Genomic DNA, 21324 nt, shown 5'->3' on the forward strand with positions numbered 1-21324 from the left:
TATAATATACCATCCTCATAGAGAACTGTATCCAGTTATAGTATAATATACCATCCTCATAGAGATCTGTATCCAGTTATAGTATAATATACCATCCTCATAGAGAACTGTATCCAGTTATAGTATAATATACCATCCTCATAGGGAACTGTATCCAGGTAGATTATAGTATAATATACCATCCTCATAGAGAACTGTATCCAGTTATAGTATAATATACCATCCTCATAGAGATCTGTATCCAGGTAGGTTATAGTATAATATACCATCCTCATAGAGAACTGTATCCAGTTATAGTATAATATACCATCCTCATAGAGATCTGTATCCAGTTATAGTATAATATACCATCCTCATAGAGAACTGTATCCAGTTATAGTATAATATACCATCCTCATAGAGAACTGTATCCAGTTATAGTATAATATACCATCCTCATAGAGAACTGTATCCAGTTATAGTATAATATACCATCCTCATAGAGATCTGTATCCAGGTTGGTTATAGTATAATATACCATCCTCATAGAGAACTGTATCCAGTTATAGTATAATATACCATCCTCATAGAGAACTGTATCCAGTTATAGTATAATATACCATCCTCATAGAGAACTGTATCCAGGTAGGTTATAGTATAATATACCATCCTCATAGAGAACTGTATCCAGTTATAGTATAATATACCATCCTCATAGAGAACTGTATCCAGTTATAGTATAATATACCATCCTCATAGAGAACTGTATCCAGTTATAGTATAATATACCATCCTCATAGAGAACTGTATCCAGTTATAGTATAATATACCATCCTCATAGAGAACTGTATCCAGTTATAGTATAATATACCATCCTCATAGAGATCTGTATCCAGTTATAGTATAATATACCATCCTCATAGAGAACTGTATCCAGTTATAGTATAATATACCATCCTCATAGGGAACTGTATCCAGGTAGATTATAGTATAATATACCATCCTCATAGAGAACTGTATCCAGGTCGGTTATAGTATAATATACCATCCTCATAGAGAACTGTATCCAGTTATAGTATAATATACCATCCTCATAGAGATCTGTATCCAGGTAGGTTATAGTATAATATACCATCCTCATAGAGAACTGTATCCAGTTATAGTATAATATACCATCCTCATAGAGAACTGTATCCAGGTCGGTTATAGTATAATATACCATCCTCATAGAGAACTGTATCCAGTTATAGTATAATATACCATCCTCATAGAGATCTGTATCCAGGTAGGTTATAGTATAATATACCATCCTCATAGAGAACTGTATCCAGTTATAGTATAATATATCATCCTCATAGAGAACTGTATCCAGGTCGGTTATAGTATAATATACCATCCTCATAGAGAACTGTATCCAGTTATAGTATAATATACCATCCTCATAGAGATCTGTATCCAGGTAGGTTATAGTATAATATACCATCCTCATAGAGAACTGTATCCAGTTATAGTATAATATACCATCCTCATAGAGATCTGTATCCAGTTATAGTATAATATACCATCCTCATAGAGAACTGTATCCAGTTATAGTATAATATACCATCCTCATAGAGAACTGTATCCAGTTATAGTATAATATACCATCCTCATAGAGAACTGTATCCAGTTATAGTATAATATACCATCCTCATAGAGATCTGTATCCAGGTTGGTTATAGTATAATATACCATCCTCATAGAGAACTGTATCCAGGTAGGTTATAGTATAATATACCATCCTCATAGGGAACTGTATCCAGTTATAGTATAATATACCATCCTCATAGAGAACTGTATCCAGTTATAGTATAATATACCATCCTCATAGAGAACTGTATCCAGGTAGGTTATAGTATAATATACCATCCTCATAGAGAACTGTATCCAGTTATAGTATAATATACCATCCTCATAGAGAACTGTATCCAGTTATAGTATAATATACCATCCTCATAGAGAACTGTATCCAGGTAGGTTATAGTATAATATACCATCCTCATAGAGAACTGTATCCAGTTATAGTATAATATACCATCCTCATAGAGAACTGTATCCAGTTATAGTATAATATACCATCCTCATAGAGAACTGTATCCAGTTATAGTATAATATACCATCCTCATAGAGAACTGTATCCAGTTATAGTATAATATACCATCCTCATAGAGAACTGTATCCAGTTATAGTATAATATACCATCCTCATAGAGATCTGTATCCAGTTATAGTATAATATACCATCCTCATAGAGAACTGTATCCAGTTATAGTATAATATACCATCCTCATAGGGAACTGTATCCAGGTCGGTTATGGTAAAGTCAGTCTTTGCACTAAGATGTAAATTGTTGTGCTTACCTCCATAAACAGTATCAGAACAGATATAGCCCTTGGTTCTCTCCTGACCTGACTGCCCTTAACCAACAGAAAAACATCCTATGGCGTTCTGCATTAGCATCGAACAGCCCCCGTGATATGCAACTTTTCAGGGAAGCTAGAAACCAATATACACAGGCAGTTAGAACAGCCAAGGCTAGCTTTTTCAAGCAGATATTTGCTTCCTGCAACACAAATTCAAAAAAGTTCTGGGACACTGTAAAGTCCATGGAGAATAAGAACACCTCCTCCCAGCTTCCAACTGCACTGAAGATAGGAAACACTGTCACCACCGACAAATCCACTATAATTGAGAATTTCAATAAGCATTTTTCTACGGCTGGCCATGCTTTCCACCTGGCTACCCCTACCCCGGTCAACAGCACTGCCCTCCCCTCTGCTACTCGCCCAAGCCTTCCCCATTTCTCTTTCTCCCAAATACAGTCAGCTGATGTTCTGAAAGAGCTGCAAAATCTGGACCCTTACAAATCAGCCGGGCTAGATAATCTGGACCCTTTCTTTCTAAAACTATCTGCTGAAATTGTTGCCACCCCTATTACTAGCCTTTTCAACCTCTCTTTCGTGTCGTCTGAGATTCCCAAAGATTGGAAAGCAGCTGCGGTTATCCCCCTCTTCAAAGGGGGGGACACTCTTGACCCTAACAGCTACAGACCTATATCTATCCTACCCTGCCTTTCTAAGGTCTTCGAAAGCCAAATCAACAAACAGATTACCGACCATTTCGAATCCCACCATACCTTCTCCGCTATGCAATCTGGTTTCAGAGCTGGTCATGGGTGCACCTCAGCCACGCTCAAGGTCATAAATGATATCTTAACCGCCATCGATAGGAAACAATACTGTGCAGCCGTATTCATTGACCTGGCCAAGGCTTTTGACTCTGTCAATCACCACATCCTCATCGGCAGACTCGACAGCCTTGGTTTCTCTAATGATTGCCTCGCCTGGTTCACCAACTACTTCTCTGATCGAGTTCAGTGTGTCAAATCGGAGGGTCTGTTGTCCGGGCCTCTGGCAGTCTCTATGGGGGTGCCACAGGGTTCAATTCTTGGACCGACTCTCTTCTCTGTATACATCAATGATGTCGCTCTTGCTGCTGGTGATTCTCTGATCCACCTCTACGCAGACGACACTATTCTGTATACTTCTGGCCCTTCTTTTGACACTGTGTTAACAACCCTCCAGGCGAGCTTCAATGCCATACAACTCTCCTTCCGTGGCCTCCATTTGCTCTTAAATACAAGTAAAACTAAATGCATGCTCTTCAACCGATCGCTGCCTGCACCTGCCCGCCTGTCCAACATCACTACTCTGGACGGCTCTGACTTAGAATATGTGGACCACTACAAATACCTAGGTGTCTGGTTAGACTGTAAACTCTCCTTCCAGACTCACATCAAACATCTCCAATCCAAAGTTAAATCTAGAATTGGCTTCCTATTTTGCAACAAAGCATCCTTCACTCATGCTGCCAAATATACCCTTGTAAAACTGACCATCCTACCAAACCTCGACTTCGGTGATGTCATTTACAAAATAGCCTCCAAAACCCTACTCAATAAATTGGATGCAGTCTATCACAGTGCCATCCGTTTTGTCACCAAAGCCCCATATACTACCCACCACTGCGACCTGTACACTCTCGTTGGCTGGCCCTCGCTTCATACTCGTCGCCAAACCCACTGGCTCCAGGTCATCTACAAGACCCTGCTAGGTAAAGTCCCCCCTTATCTCAGCTCGCTGGTCACCATAGCAGCACCTACCTGTAGCACGCGCTCCAGCAGGTATATCTCTCTGGTCACCCCCAAAACCTATTCTTCCTTTGGCCGCCTCTCCTTCCAGTTCTCTGCTGCCAATGACTGGAACGAACTACAAAATTCTCTGAAACTGGAAACACTTATCTCCCTCACTAGCTTTAAGCACCAGTTGTCAGAGCAGCTCATAGATTACTGCACCTGTACATAGCCCATCTATAATTTAGCCCAAACAACTACCTCTTTACCTACTGTATTTATTTATTTATTTTGCTCCTTTGCACCCCATTATTTCTATCTCTACTTTTTCTATCTCTACTATACTTTTTTTTTTTTTACTTGCTATATTGTATTTACTTCGCCACCATGGCCTTTTTATATTTTTATTTATTTATATATATATATTTTTTGCCTTCACCTCCCTTATCTCACCTCACTTGCTCACATTGTATATAGACTTATTTTTCACTGTATTATTGACTGTATGTTTGTTTTACTCCATGTGTAACTATGTGTTGTTGTATGTGTCGAACTGCTTTGCTTTATCTTGGCCAGGTCGCAATTGTAAATGAGAACGTGTTCTCAATTTGCCTACCTGGTTAAATAAAGGTGAAATAAATAAATAAAATAAAATAAACGTGTCTTGCCGGGAGACCCTGTAGATGCAGCGGAGTACCTATGTAGAAATTAGGCTTTTTATTTTTTAAATGTATATTTCTTGGTTTGTGTCTGCATGTCTCTGTATGTTGATACACACTGCACTTCTGTTTGTGTGTATCTAGCTCGCTGAGATGCCAGTGTCCTCCCCTGAGAGCCCCTGGTCAGTAGACCCTGCTGAGGTGATTACCAGACGGGATCTGAGACAAACCCACCTGGTGTTCAGCATCGACCCTCGGGGCTGTGAGGACGTAGACGACACCCTGTCCATACGCAGCCTCCCCCCCGGCCCGGGGGGTCAGAGGTTAGAGCTGGGCGTTCACATCGCTGACGTCACACACTTTGTTAAAGAGGGGTCGCTGACGGACCTGGAGGCTCGCGCTAGGTGAGAGGGAGAGGGAATGTGTTTGAGTGTCTGTGAGGCATGGGCCAGGTCCTCCCTCTATTTAAATAAAGAAAACATGTATTAACCCTCCACCACCCCCCCTCTTTGGAGGACATATATTTTCTGTTTTTTTTTTACAGATGTTTTGCTACATATACATATGTTTTACATACCCGGTACCTTGATATAAAGCATGACAATAATATAACAATAATCACATAACAATAACACATTACCAAACAAACTCTTTAATCCCAACCCTCAGCCAATCCCAACCCTCAGCCAATCCCAACCCTCAGCCAATCGCAACCCTCAGCCAATCCCAACCCTCAGCCAATCCCAACCCTCAGACAATCGCAACCCTCAGACAATCGCAACCCTCAGCCAATCCCAACCCTCAGCCAATCCAAACCCTCAGCCAATCCCAACCCTCAAACACTCCCAACCCTCAGCCAATCCCAACCCTCAGCCAATCCCAACCCTCAAACACTCCCAACCCTCAGCCAATCCCAACCCTCAACCAATCCCAACCCTCAGCCAATCCCAACCCTCAGCCAATCCCAACCCTCAAACACTCCCAACCCTCAGCCAATCCCAACCCTCAGCCAATCCCAACCCTCAGCCAATCCCAACCCTCAGCCAATCCCAACCCTCAGACAATCCCAACCCTCAGACAATCCCAACCCTCAGACAATCGCAACCCTCAGACAATCGCAACCCTCAGCCAATCCCAACCCTCAGCCAATCCCAACCCTCAAACACTCCCAACCCTCAGCCAATCCCAACCCTCAGCCAATCCCAACCCTCAAACACTCCCAACCCTCAGCCAATCCCAACCCTCAGCCAATCCCAACCCTCAGCCAATCCCAACCCTCAGCCAATCCCAACCCTCAGCCAATCCCAACCCTCAGCCAATCCCAACCCTCAGCCACTCTCAGCCCATCCCACCTATCACCATAGACCATCCTCATTTGGTTTCCATGTTCCATATATTTTTCAATTGTGCTGTGATGTTTTACATACATGTTGAACCTTTCTAATCAGATATTATCTACAGATTATGAGCTAAAGATGAAAACCTTTCCTACCAGTATTATTGTATTATTTATTGACTATGGCTGTCCAGATCGCCCAACACTGCTATTTGTAAGGTTAATTTTAAGTGCATGTTGTGATTTTTTTTAACCATTCATGAACCTGTGACCAGAAACAAGCTACATAGGAGCAATAACAGAATAAATGATCTAGTGATTCTGTCTCTTCGCAGCAAAATCTACAGAGCTGAGATTGTTGTATGCCCCATATATATATACATAGCATTCTGTTGGTGGCAAGAATTCTATACAATAACTTAAATTGAAAACCTTGAAGTGTTGAATCATGTGTAGTGTTTTGTACCAGTTCATAAACCATGTGTCATGGAATCAGTACATCACAAATCTCTTCCTATTTACTTTACAACCTGTAATGGCACAGCTGTCAACATTTCTGTCCTCAGATGAAACTGGTATATTTTTCTATTTATGTCAGTTCCTTTCAGCCAATTAGTATCTTTAATATATGGCAGACAAACAAGTTCCCTACTTTCTCCCCTTTCCACTTGCCTCCTCCATTTTTGTGGTAGTGCTGCAATCAGTTGATTATAAGTATGGATTGAGCAGATACTCCCATATATATTCAATAACTGCATATGTGACATAACTCCTCCATTTCTATTCATAATATCATTAATAAATATAACACCAGTTTAAAAAATAACAAAAATCGATAAAGAATGGTTTTTAATTCATCAGTATATTTGAGTTTAACCATAACATTTGTTGTAATCTTTGTTCTATATTTTCTGGAGGATAAAACTGAAATTGTAGGCAGCTTTGTATGGCTTGTTTAAGAAAGGGCGATACTTTAAACAACATTTCCTTTCCAATTAGTCGGAAATGAGAAGTTGTAATCTGTATGAAGGCAAAAAAGCCATTTTTGAACAAAGGACGAGCTTTTCTTAATAATCTACTGAAGAACCATTTTGGGTTTAATTTATGTATGAGTGAAGCTTTTAGTGAGAGGTTTAAAGCTTTAATATTTAATAATTTTATCCCCCCAAACTCATATTCATTATATAAATAGGCACATTTAATTTTGTCTGGCTTAGCATTCCAAATAAAATGAAATATTTTTTTGCTCATATGATTTAAAAAATGAGTCGTCCGGAGTTGGCAGTGCCATTAGTAAGGTAACTGTGATCGGACCAAAGAGTTCATTAATGTGATTTTTCCATAAATAGACAAGTATTTACCTCTCCATGGTTGCAGAATCTTATCTATTTTTGCTAACTTTCTATTGAAATTAATTGTGGTAAGTTAATTTATATTTCTTGAGATGTGAATACCAAGTATGTCTACTCCACCATCCGCCCATTTTATTGGTAAACTACAAGGTAGTGTAAACACTAAAAAAAATTAACGATCCAATACGTAATATGGTACACTTGTCATAATTAGGTTTTAATCCAGAGAGGCTAGAAAAGTGACCAAGATATTCAATGAGACTGTACAGGGATCCAGAGTCATCAACATACATTGACACTTTAGTTTTTATCCCCTGGATTTCTAGCCCCTTGATGTTCTTGTTGGATCTCATTTTAATAGCTAGCATTTCATTGGCCATAATAAATAGATATGGAGACAACGGACAGCCTTGTTTTACTCCTCTTAAAAGCTCTATATTTTCTGAACAGTAACTATTATTTACTATTTTACATCTGGGGTTGCTATACATAACTTTAACCCATTGTATAAGAGATTCACGAAAATTAAAGTAATCCATAAATTCTAGTCGTACTTTATCAAAATCTGCTATGAAGACCAGACCTGGTATCTTCGATGTTTCATAATGTTCAATTATTTCAAGTAAGTGTCGTATATTATCTCCAATATATCATCCATGTAAAAAAAAAACTGTCTGATCAGGATGAACAATATTTGGTAAAAACCTTTTTTATTCTATGTGCTCTGCATTTTGCCAGGATTTTCACATCCCAACATTGAAGTGTTTAGAGGCCTCCAGTGTTTTAAATGGACTGGATCTTTATATTTCCCACCTGGGTTCTGTTTTAGTAGTAATGAAATCAGACCTTCTTGTTGAGTACCTGAAAGTCTACCGTTTGTATAAGAGTAATTAAAACACGCTAATAATGTACTCTTTTGAGTGCATCAAAAAAAGGTCTGATATCCCTCTACTGGTATACCATCAAGCCCTGGTGTTTTTACACACTGAAATGATTTTATTGAAGTCCTTAACATCATTCAGTGGAAATGGAGGAGAATGAAAACAAACATATGCTTAAAATATTTTGCTTCCTCTTTCAAAATATAATTTGGTGAATCATGGATAACTCCTCCCTTAAAGTGACCCTAGAATACCCACTTTCCCTAAGTCAACGGTTCTGGCATGTCCCTCCCGTCCGTCTCCCTCCCCCAGTCTGACAGTCAGTATGGTCTGATGTTGTGGGGTCAGTCGCCCCCTGCTGGTGACTGTGTTAGCTCCAGTAACTCTTTCTCCTGTCATGTTCTCATCAGGGCCACCACGTACTACCTGGCCGACCGCAGGTATGACATGCTGCCTGCTGTCCTCAGTGCTGACCTCTGCTCTCTGCTGGGAGGAGTGGACAGGTGAGACATCAACACTACATCACACTGACCTCTGACCTCTGTTGTGAGGGGTGGACAGGTGAGACATCAACACTACATCACACTGACCTCTGACCTCTGTTGGGAGGGGTGGACAGGTGAGACATCAACACTACATCACACTGACCTCTGACCTCTGTTGTGAGGGGTGGACAGGTGAGACATCAACACTACATCACACTGACCTCTGCTCTCTGTTGTGAGGGGTGGACAGGTGAGACATCAACACTACATCACACTGACCTCTGCTCTCTGTTGGGAGGAGTGGACAGGTGAAGGAACAACACTTACTGACACCACAACACACTGACCTCTGACCTCTGCTCTGTAAACCTCAGTGAAGTTTATCAGGATGATTCATTTAGTCTTAGGTCACTCTCATAACGTTGGTTGGAACTATCCAGTAGACTGAGGCTGTATGTCCGTGCCTCATTAACAACTGTCTGTGTGTCCCTCTGTGCGTGTCTGTGTGTCCCTCTGTGCGTGTCCGTGTGTCCCTCTGTGCGTGTCCGTGTGTCCCTCTGTGCGTGTCCGTGTGTCCCTCTGTGCGTGTCCGTGTGTCCATCTGTGCGTGTCCGTGTGTCCATCTGTGCGTGTCTGTGTGTCCAGGTATGCCATGAGCGTCATGTGGGACCTGGATGCCCAGACCCTGGCGGTGAACAAGGTGTGGTACGGTCGTACACTAATCCAATCATCCTACCAGCTTTACTATGAACTGGCCCAGGCTCTGCTCAACGGAGAGGAGGCAGAGGTCCCAGAACTAGGTACCATCATGTTTTAATACTGCTGAATGGAGAGGAGACAGAGGTCCCAGAACTAGGTACCATCATGTTTTAATACTGCTGAATGGAGAGGAGACAGAGGTCCCAGAACTAGGTACCATCATGTTTTAATACTGCTGAATGGAGAGGAGGCAGAGGTCCCAGAACTAGGTACCATCATGTTTTAATACTGCTGAATGGAGAGGAGGCAGAGGTCCCAGAACTAGGTACCATCATGTTTTAATACTGCTGAATGGAGAGGAGACAGAGGTCCCAGAACTAGGTACCATCATGTTTTAATACTGCTGAATGGAGAGGAGACAGAGGTCCCAGAACTAGGTACCATCATGTTTTAATACTGCTGAATGGAGAGGAGACAGAGGTCCCAGAACTAGGTACCATCATGTTTTAATACTCCTGAATGGAGAGGAGACAGAGGTCCCAGAACTAGGTACCCATCATGTTTTAATACTGCTGAATGGAGAGGAGACAGAGGTCCCAGAACTAGGTACCATCATGTTTTAATACTGCTGAATGGAGAGGAGGCAGAGGTCCCGGAACTAGGTACCATCATGTTTTAATACTGCTGAATAGAGAGACAGAGGTCCCAGAACTAGGTACCATCATGTTTTAATACTGCTGAATGGAGAGGAGACAGAGGTCCCAGAACTAGGTACCATCATGTTTTAATACTGCTGAACGGAGAGGAGACAGAGGTCCCAGAACTAGCTACCATCATGTTTTAATACTGCTGAATGGAGAGGCAGAGGTCCCAGAACTAGGTACCATCATGTTTTAATACTGCTGAATGGAGAGGCAGAGGTCCCAGAACTAGGTACCATCATGTTTTAATACTGCTGAATGGAGAGGAGACAGAGGTCCCAGAACTAGGTACCATCATGTTTTAATACTGCTGAATGGAGAGGAGACAGAGGTCCCAGAACTAGGTACCATCATGTTTTAATACTGCTGAATGGAGAGGAGACAGAGGTCCCAGAACTAGCTACCCTTCTCCAGGCTGTCTAAAGTAGTGCACTACCCTTCTCCAGGCTGTCTAAAGTAGTGCACTACCCTTCTCCAGTAGTGCACTACAGAGGGAATAGGGTGCTATAGTAGTGCACTACAGAGGGAATAGAACACATGTGTTTGTATGTTCTGGTTTCATTCATTTTATTGTGAAGCCAAAGTCATTTCTTCATTGTGTTGTCAATAAAGTTATATTCTTCTTCTTCTTCTTCTTATTCTATAGCCCAGCTACCACCTGGGGAGAGGGATGCCAAGCTGGCCCAGCTCACCCAGGCCCTGGAGACCCTCACCCACATGGCCAGGTGGGTACTAGAGGGTTTCTGTTAATCACTGTCTCACCCACGTGGCCAGAAGAGGGTTTCTGTTAATCATTGTTAAAGAATGATTAGATAACACTGACATAAATACACCATACATCTGTCCACCAGACAGCTGCGTGCCCAGAGGGACAAGGGAGGAGCGTTGGAGCTGGAGGGGGTAGAGGTGAGGGCACAGCTGGATGAGGACAAGAACATCACAGCCCTGGTGCCCAGACAACCACTGGAGGTCCATGAGACGGTGAGTAACTAAACATTGTAGCAACAGACGTTTGAATTCATATTTCTGTTCACTGTTTTCTTGTGCCACAAAAGAAAGGTTACGTTGAAGAAATAAAACATACCTACAATTGTGATTTAGGCTGTTGTCATGTTTGTTGTTGTAATGTTTGTTGTTGTAATGTTTGTTGTTGTAATGTTTGTTGTTGTAATGTTTGACTGTTGTCATGTTTGTTGTTGTAATGTTTGTTGTTGTAATGTTTGTTGTTGTCATGTTTGACTGTTGTCATGTTTGTTGTTGTAATGTTTGTTGTTGTAATGTTTGACTGTTGCTAATGTTTGTTGTTGTAATGTTTGTTGTTGTAATGTTTGTTGTTGTAATGTTTGTTGTTGTAATGTTTGACTGTTGTAATGTTTGACTGTTGTAATGTTTGTTGTTGTAATGTTTGACTGTTGTAATGTTTGTTGTTGTAATGTTTGACTGTTGTAATGTTTGTTGTTGTAATGTTTGACTGTTGTAGTGTTTGTTGTTGTAATGTTTGTTGTTGTAATGTTTGACTGTTGTCATGTTTGTTGTTGTAATGTTTGACTGTTGCTAATGTTTGTTGTTGTAATGTTTGTTGTTGTAATGTTTGTTGTTGTAATGTTTGTTGTTGTAATGTTTGACTGTTGTAATGTTTGACTGTTGTAATGTTTGACTGTTGTAATGTTTGTTGTTGTAATGTTTGACTGTTGTAATGTTTGTTGTTGTAATGTTTGACTGTTGTAATGTTTGTTGTTGTAATGTTTGACTGTTGTAATGTTTGTTGTTGTAATGTTTGACTGTTGTAGTGTTTGTTGTTGTAATGTTTGTTGTTGTAATGTTTGACTGTTGTCATGTTTGTTGTTGTAATGTTTGACTGTTGCTAATGTTTGTTGTTGTAATGTTTGTTGTTGTAATGTTTGTTGTTGTAATGTTTGACTGTTGTAATGTTTGTTGTTGTAATGTTTGTTGTTGTAATGTTTGACTGTTGTAATGTTTGTTGTTGTAATGTTTGTTGTTGTAATGTTTGTTGTTGTCATGTTTGTTGTTGTAACTGACTATTTGAAGAAGTAACCATAGCATGTTAGCCAACGAATCCTGCTTGTCGTTCCTATCAAGGAGCTAGCCAATGAACATCCTAGCTAACAAGATGGAGACGGGTGTGTTTCCAGGTGGCAGAGTGCATGATCTATGCCAACCACTGGGTGGCCCGTAAGATCCAGGAGAGTTTCCCCCAGCAGGCCTTGCTGCGCCACCACCCGCCCCCACGCCAGGAGTTCTTCAACCAGCTACAGGACAGTGCCCGGGCACGCGGCTTCACCATAGACACCAGGTATACTGTTACTATGGTGTCACTAACTAACCAGCCATTTAACTATACATAGACACCAGGTATACTGTTACTATGGTGTCACTAACTAACCAGCCATTTAACTATACATAGACACCAGGTATACTGTTACTATGGTGTCACTAACTAACCAGCCATTTAACTATACATAGACACCAGGTATACTGTTACTATGGTGTCACTAACTAACCAGCCATTTAACTACACATAGACACCAGGTACAGGTTATAAGCTGTGTTAATAACACTTCTATTAACTGTGTTATAAGCCATTGAACTATCGATATGCATGGAATTATTATCGTCTTTGAACAGAGACATGGAACAGACATGTATCATATTAAATATGTCAAATTATTGACTTGCACTTTATGTAGTTTTGCCTTGTGCAATGGAACGAATGGAATACTCCCAAAAGTGAAAACTCCAAGTATTTGACAAATGTGTTTGATCCCATGTCTGCACACCAGTCAACCAAAAGAACAACTAATTAAAACGTACAGGCTAGATCAAATGACAAATAGCAGTAAAGTTCAACCCATAACCTTGACTCCCTGTCCCAGGTCAAACAAGGCCCTGGCTGACTCCCTGGACCGGGCCGTGGACCCCCGGGACCCGCTGGTGAACCGGCTGCTGAGGGTGATGGCTACCATGGCCATGTCTAATGCCCTCTACTTCTCTACCGGAGCCTGCCCTGTCGACCAGTACTATCACTATGGTAACTAATGTCCTCATGACCAGTACTATCACTATGGTAACTAATGTCTTCAGGACCACTACTATCACTATGGTAACTAATGTCCTCAGGACCACTACTATCACTATGGTAACTAATGTCCTCAGGACCAGTACTATCACTATGGTAACTAATGTCTTCAGGACCAGTACTATCACTATGGTAACTAATGTCCTCAGGACCAGTGCTATCACTATGGTAACTAATGTCCTCAGGATCAGTACTATCACTATGGTAACTAATGTCCTCAGGACCAGTACTATCACTATGGTAACTAATGTCCTCAGGACCAGTGCTATCACTATGGTAACTAATGTCCTCAGGACCATTGCTATCACTATGGTAACTATTGTCATCAGGACCAGTGCTATCACAGTGCTATCACTAAATACCTCTCCAGTTCTTTCAGATCTACTCTCAGGGCCCAGGGGCATCAGGTTATATCTGGACAGATCTACTCTCAGGGCCCAGGTTATATCTGGACAGATCTACTCTCAGGGCCCAGGAGGAAGGGCCATCAGGTTATATCTGGACAGAGATGATGTGTTTACCTCTGTGTCCCTTCCTTCAGGTTATATCTGGACAGAGATGATGTGTTTACCTCTGTGTCCCTTCCTTCAGGTTATATCTGGACAGAGATGACCCACTAACCCTAACCCTTCCTTCAGGTTATATCTGGACAGAGATGACCCACTAACCCTAACCCTTCCTTCAGGTTATATCTGGACAGAGATGATGTGTTTACCTCTGTGTCCCTTCCTTCAGGTTATATCTGGACAGAGATGATGTGTTTACCTCTGTGTCCCTTCCTTCAGGTTATATCTGGACAGAGATGATGTGTTTACCTCTGTGTCCCTTCCTTCAGGTTATATCTAGACAGAGATGATGTGTTTACCTCTGTGTCCCTTCCTTCAGGTTATATCTGGACAGAGATGACCCACTAACCCTAACCCTTCCTTCAGGTTATATCTGGACAGAGATGACCCACTAACCCTAACCCTAACCCTTCCTTCAGGTTATATCTGGACAGTGATGATGTATTTACCTCTGTGTCCCTTCCTTCAGGTTATATCTGGACAGAGATGATGTGTTTACCTCTGTGTCCCTTCCTTCAGGTTATATCTGGACAGAGATGACCCACTAACCCTAACCCTTCCTTCAGGTTATATCTGGACAGAGATGACCCACTAACCCTAACCCTTCCTTCCTTCAGGTTATATCTGGACAGAGATGATGTGTTTACCTTTAGAGATGACCCACTAACCCTAACCCTTCCTTCAGGTTATATCTGGACAGAGATGACCCACTAACCCTAACCCTTCCTTCAGGTCTGGCTCTGGAACGATACACCCACTTCACCTCTCCCATCCGTCGCTATGCCGACATGATCGTCCACCGCCTGCTCACCGCAGCCATCGCCATGGAGAAGGGGGCGGGGCCAGCCAAGGCCTTAGCCAGTAACAAAGAGTTGGAGGAGGTGGCTCAGCAAATCAACAACAAGAACAGGGTCAGTAATCGTAGCAATACTAAACATCCACAATAGCATTAAAAAAACAAAATAAGATCCGATGAGAGAAGATGTCATACTTCTGCTATTTTATTCATCTCCTAATGGACGACTTGGGGGTGATGAAGACCTAAGGGTCAACGTTGTTTCAATAAATGACATGGGAGCATAGAGCACAGTGTGTGGAGTCTTTTACTGTAGAAAGTCCCCTGTGAGGATGGGTATCCCCTGACCTCTACCCTCTGACCCCCTAGGCAGCACAGCATGCCCAGAAGGTGTCCACAGAGCTTTTCCAGTGTCTCTACTTCAGAGACAAAGAGCCAGAGACAGACGAGCGCTGTGTGGCCGACGCGGTCATCTACACCATCAGAGCCAACGGCATGCTGGTCTTCATACCACAGTAAGGTCATAACAGTAGAACTGGTCTTCATACCACAGTGAGGTCATAACAGTAGAACTGGTCTTCATATCACAGTGAGGTCATAACAGTAAGGTCATAACAGTAGAACTGGTCTTCATATCACAGTGAGGTCATAACAGTAAGGTCATAACAGTAGAACTGGTCTTCATACCACAGTAAGGTCATAACAGTGAGGTCATAACAGTGAGGTCATAACAGTAAGGTCATAACAGTAAGGTCATAACAGTAAGGTCATAACAGTAAGGTCATAACAGTAGAACTGGTCTTCATATCACAGTGAGGTCATAACAGTAAGGTCATAACAGTAAGGTCATAACAGTAGAACTGGTCTTCATATCACAGTGAGGTCATAACAGTGAGGTCATAACAGTGAGGTCATAACAGTAGAACTGGTCCCAGATCTGTTGGCGCTGTCTTACCAACTCATATGGTCATTGCCAACCAGTAAATCATAGGAGTTGACAAGACAGCACCAATAGATCTCAGACCAGGCTAGCATTGAACTGAGCAAAAACATACAGTAGAAATCACTATACTCTGTACAGGGATTTATGTTGAGATATTCCTCAAACAATATCCATAAATAGGTTGATTAAAAAGACTACTGTAACACACTGACAACTGTGTGTGTTCCCAGGTATGGCCTGAAGGGGGCAGTGTACCTGAAGAACAGAGAGGGCCAGGTGGTGAGTGAGAGACAGGATGGAGGATGTGACTGGCAGACTGGTTCTCTACAGAGATACCTGGACCACATCACTACCACTACTGCTGCTGGCACCTCCACCTTCAACCTGTTCCAACACATCACCGTGAGTTGTACTCAATTACTTTACAAAGTGTCTGAAGACTCGGAGGGCTGTTATAGGATCAGTTTTGAAGAGGAGGGGGGGGGGGTCTATCTTGAGACGCTTTGTGAATACAGGCCCTGAGGGGGCCCACGTTCCTCCTGGAGAGCGATCTTCCTGCAGGATTTTGTTCCCGCCCTACTCTAACCTACCTCTGATTGGTCTAACCAGCTGCTCCTCAGGCTTCAGGTGTTTACAGATGAACTAATGCTAGTTCTATCCTCTTCCCCTCAGGTGCGTATCTCAGTACAACCATCACGTTGTCACTCAGACACAATCCGTCTGGAAGTGGTCAGCAACAGGCCCCACCAGGCCCCCGAGACTCAGGCCCAGACCCCCCAGCCGCAGGGGGCTAGGGGCCGGTCCCAGCTGGTCCAGGATGTGGTTCGGCAGGCAGAGGAGGCTTCTCAGCAGGCGGAGGAGAAGAGGGGCCGGGCCTCCAAACTGTCCAAGGAGGAGAGAGAGTTCAGACAGAGTAAATGTCCCAACCTCTACTCTCTCCTGGAGGAGGTCAGGGAGCTGGCCTTGCTGGACCTGGCTGCCTGTGGAGCAGGTGGTGGTGGTCTGGGAGCAGCTGCTCAGGCTTGTGCTACGTCAGCATAGATGAGGTGGAGAAGTAGGAGGAGGAACAGGTCTGGGAGCAGCTGCTCAGGCTTGTGCCACGTCAGCATAGATGAGGTGGAGAAGTAGGAGGAGGAACAGGTCTGGGAACAGCTGCTCAGCCCTGCGGTACATCAACATGGATGAGGTGGTGGTGGAGGAGCAGGAGGAACAACAGGTCTGGGAACAGCTGCTCAGCCCTGCGGTATATCAGTATAGAACTACATAAAACTTGTGATTCTGGGTCAGATTATTGTGGAGGAGGGGGGGCGGTTGAAGAGTAAGGAGGTGCAGGAGGCAGAGTAACCGGTCAACATCAGCATCAAACTTTAACACTGACTCAGGATCAGATTGTGGTGCTTTTCATGGACTTCACCAGCACGCAGACAGACCCTCTGGACTGACCATCTTACTGTACATCCTGGGTGTTATCACCTTGGTTACTGAACTCTATAGGCACATCTTTAGTCTTATTTGGAAAATGAACAGATGATTGAAGTTATGAGACGGATGCATGTAATATTATATACATGAATACACACTGATTCAGGAACAGCTCTCAGCAGGACAGTTACCATAGAAACATCTGGAACAAACAGTAGCTCTGGTCTCAACAGGACAGTTACCATAGAAACATCTGGAACAAACAGTAGCTCTGGTCTCAACAGGACAGTTACCATAGAAACATCTGGAACAAACAGTAGCTCTGGTCTCAACAGGACAGTTACCATAGAAACATCTAGAACAAGCAGCAGTTCTGGTCTCAACAGGACAGTTACCATAGAAACGTCTGGAACAAACAGCAGCTCTGGTCTCAACAGGACAGTTACCATAGAAACGTCTGGAACAAGCAGCAGCTCTGGTCTCAGCAGGACAGTTACCATAGAAACATCTGGAACAAACAGCAGCTCTGGTCTCAACAGGACAGTTACCATAGAAACATCTGGAACAAACAGCAGCTCTGGTCTCAGCAGGACAGTTACCATAGAAACATCTGGAACAAGCAGCAGCTCTGGTCTCAACAGGACCGTTACCATAGAAACATCTGGAACAAACAGCAGCTCTGGTCTCAACAGGACAGTTACCATAGAAACATCTGGAACAAACAGCAGCTCTGGTCTCAGCAGGACAGTTACCATAGAAACATCTGGAACAAGCAGCAGCTCTGGTCTCAACAGGACAGTTACCATAGAAACATCTGGAACAAGCAGCAGCTCTGGTCTCAGCAGGACAGTTACCATAGAAACATCTGGAACAAGCAGCAGCTCTGGTCTCAGCAGGACAGTTACCATAGAAACATCTGGAACAAGCAGCAGCTCTGGTCTCAGCAGGACAGTTACCATAGAAACATCTGGAACAAGCAGCAGCTCTGGTCTCAGCAGGACAGTTACCATAGAAACATCTGGAACAAACAGCAGCTCTGGTCTCAGCAGGACAGTTACCATAGAAACATCTGGAACAAACAGCAGCTCTGGTCTCAGCAGGACAGTTACCATAGAAACATCTGGAACAAACAGCAGCTCTGGTCTCAACAGGACAGTTACCATAGAAACATCTGGAACAAGCAGCAGCTCTGGTCTCAACAGGACAGTTACCATAGAAACATCTGGAACAAGCAGCAGCTCTGGTCTCAACAGGACAGTTACCATAGAAACATCTGGAACAAACAGCAGCTCTGGTCTCAACAGGACAGTTACCATAGAAACATCTGGAACAAGCAGCAGCTCTGGTCTCAACAGGACTGTTACCATAGAAACATCTGGAACAAACAGCAGCTCTGGTCTCAACAGGACAGTTACCATAGAAACATCTGGAACAAACAGCAGCTCTGGTCTCAGCAGGACAGTTACCATAGAAACATCTGGAACAAGCAGCAGCTCTGGTCTCAACAGGACAGTTACCATAGAAACATCTGGAACAAGCAGCAGCTCTGGTCTCAACAGGACAGTTACCATAGAAACATCTGGAACAAGCAGCAGCTCTGGTCTCAACAGGACAGTTACCATAGAAACAACTGGAACAAGCAGCAGCTCTGGTCTCAACAGGACAGTTACCATAGAAACAACAGCAGCTCTGGTCTTAACTCAACAGGACAGTTACCATAGAAACATCTAGAACAAGCAGCTACAGTTTTTACAAAACATTTCTCATTTTCTGTATTTGATTGAACACAGAGATATAGAATAGATTCCACATAAATCGATTCTCAGGCCATAGTTTTTTCACTGAACTGTATAATGACATCTGGCACTGAGGACAATGCCGTTGTACAGCCTGGTATTGTATTTTAACCTAAATATATTTTTGTAATATTTTTGGCAGTTGGTATCTTGTGAAAAACAAGTATTTTCAAGTGCTCTATTCCATTATATAATGTTTTAAATGAACTAAAGTGCATTACCAAACCTGACAGTTGAACAGTGAAATGTTTATTTATCTGGGTGAAGATCAAACGTATCATGCTGCTAAGTCAAATGTCCACAAGGCTTCAGGTAGATACGTTTACATTGTATTTATTTAGGACAGGAAAAAGGCTAGAATTGATGACGAGAGATTTTAATAAAAGCATAAATACCAGCATGATGCAAGTGACACAGTGATCTGAACGAGACTAGATGTTTGAGACACAGTGATCTGAACAAGACTAGATGTTTGAGACACAGTGATCTGAACGAGACTAGATGTTTGAGACAGTGATCTGAACGAGACTGGATGTTTGAGACACAGTGATCTGAACAAGACTAGATGTTTGAGACACAGTGATCTGAACGATACTGGATGTTTGAGACAGTGATCTGAACGAGACTGGATGTTTGAGACACAGTGATCTGAACAAGACTAGATGTTTGAGACACAGTGATCTGAACGAGACTAGATGTTTGAGACAGTGATCTGAACGAGACTGGATGTTTGAGACACAGTGATCTGAACAAGACTAGATGTTTGAGACAGTGATCTGAACGAGACTAGATGTTTGAGACAGTGATCTGAACGAGACTAGATGTTTGAGACAGTGATCTGAACGAGACTAGATGTTTGAGACACAGTGATCTGAACGAGACTAGATGTTTGAGACAGTGATCTGAACGAGACTAGATGTTTGAGACACAGTGATCTGAACGAGACTGGATGTTTGAGACACAGTGATCTGAACGAGACTGGATGTTTGAGACACAGTGATCTGAACAAGAGAGACTGGATGTTTGAGACAGTGATCTGAACGAAAGAGACTAGATGTTTGAGACAGTGATCTGAACAAGAGACTAGATGTTTGAGACACAGTGATCTGAACAAGACTAGATGTTTGAGACACAGTGATCTGAACGAGAGACTAGATGTTTGAGACACAGTGATCTGAACAAGACTAGATGTGTGAGACAGTGATCTGAACGAGACTAGATGTTTGAGACAGTGATCTGAACGAGACTAGATGTTTGAGACAGTGATCTGAACCAGACTAGATGTTTGAGACAGTGATCTGAACCAGACTAGATGTTTGAGACAGTGATCTGAACCAGACTAGATGTTTGAGACAGTGATCTGAACAAGAGAGACTAGATGTTTGAGACAGTGATCTGAACAAGACTAGATGTTTGAGACAGTGATCTGAACAAGAGAGACGAGATGTTTGAGACACAGTGATCTGAACCAGACTAGATGTTTGAGACAGTGATCTGAACGAGAGACTAGATGTTTGAGACAGTGATCTGAACGAGACGAGATGTTTGAGACAGTGATCTGAACAAGACTAGATGTTTGAGACAGTGATCTGAACAAGACTAGATGTTTGAGACAGTGATCTGAACAAGACTAGATGTTTGAGACACAGTGATCTGAACAAGACTAGATGTTTGAGACAGTGATCTGAACGAGACTAGATGTTTGAGACACAGTGATCTGAACAAGACTAGATGTTTGAGACAGTGATCTGAACGAGACGAGATGTTTGAGACAGTGATCTGAACAAGACTAGATGTTTGAGACAGTGATCTGAACAAGACTAGATGTTTGAGACAGTGATCTGAACAAGACTAGATGTTTGACACAGTGATCTGAACGAGACTAGATGTTTGAGACAGTGATCTGAACAAGACTAGATGTTTGAGACACAGTGATCTGAACCAGACTAGATGTTTGAGACAGTGATCTGAACAATAGAGACCCCTACAGGTTATAATCTACAACAAGACTAGTGAAGAGAGGACGGATTGATATCTATTATAGAAAACAAGTAGAAAGCAACTTATTTTATTTTTCTACGGCTGGTGATGTGTTTTCTACGTCTTGTGATGTGTTTTCAGATGAGTTGTGAAGAGGCGTTTTGCTCAGAAGAGCAACAAGGAAAGGAAACAGGACATCAGCTCTACAACAGGATGTTTGGCCCGTACGGCAACATTTATTAACGAGTAAAAATGGTTGTCAACACATGACCATGTTTTAGATTTGTATCAACTTAGTTGAAAATGTACTTGAACAGAGAGAAAACATCCTCAGGTGGGTTGTCAGTCCTAGAAGACAGCGTCCCTTAGTGCTGGGGGGCGAATGTGTATGCTGACAGTTGGAGCCATGGATGTGGAGGGGGTCAGCGGTTCTGTGTGGGGGGGGGGGGGGGTTCAGCGGAT

At 42.5% G+C, this 21324-nt stretch overlaps 1 protein-coding gene across 3 annotated transcripts in view; it reads left to right on the plus strand.

Moving 5' to 3' along the window:
• dis3l (DIS3 like exosome 3'-5' exoribonuclease) overlaps positions 1 to 19112 on the plus strand; it is a 37978-nt gene extending 18866 nt beyond the window's left edge. For 2 of the 3 annotated variants that reach the window (XM_071400544.1, XM_071400546.1), the window contains 11 exons: positions 4953 to 5212; positions 8788 to 8880; positions 9508 to 9662; positions 10909 to 10987; positions 11114 to 11243; positions 12416 to 12576; positions 13157 to 13311; positions 14658 to 14836; positions 15091 to 15236; positions 15895 to 16066; positions 16337 to 19112. In XM_071400544.1, coding sequence (XP_071256645.1) covers positions 4953 to 5212; positions 8788 to 8880; positions 9508 to 9662; positions 10909 to 10987; positions 11114 to 11243; positions 12416 to 12576; positions 13157 to 13311; positions 14658 to 14836; positions 15091 to 15236; positions 15895 to 16066; positions 16337 to 16705 — 1899 coding nt within the window. In that variant the 3' untranslated portion in view covers positions 16706 to 19112. The remainder of the gene's footprint in view (positions 1 to 4952; positions 5213 to 8787; positions 8881 to 9507; positions 9663 to 10908; positions 10988 to 11113; positions 11244 to 12415; positions 12577 to 13156; positions 13312 to 14657; positions 14837 to 15090; positions 15237 to 15894; positions 16067 to 16336) is intronic. The other variant, XM_071400545.1, reaches the window with a different exon arrangement.
• Positions 19113 to 21324: the final 2212 nt, after the last annotated feature.

The sequence above is a fragment of the Salvelinus alpinus genome, chromosome 5 (genome assembly GCF_045679555.1).
Source record: "Salvelinus alpinus chromosome 5, SLU_Salpinus.1, whole genome shotgun sequence".
Taxonomy (NCBI): Eukaryota; Metazoa; Chordata; class Actinopteri; order Salmoniformes; family Salmonidae; genus Salvelinus; species Salvelinus alpinus.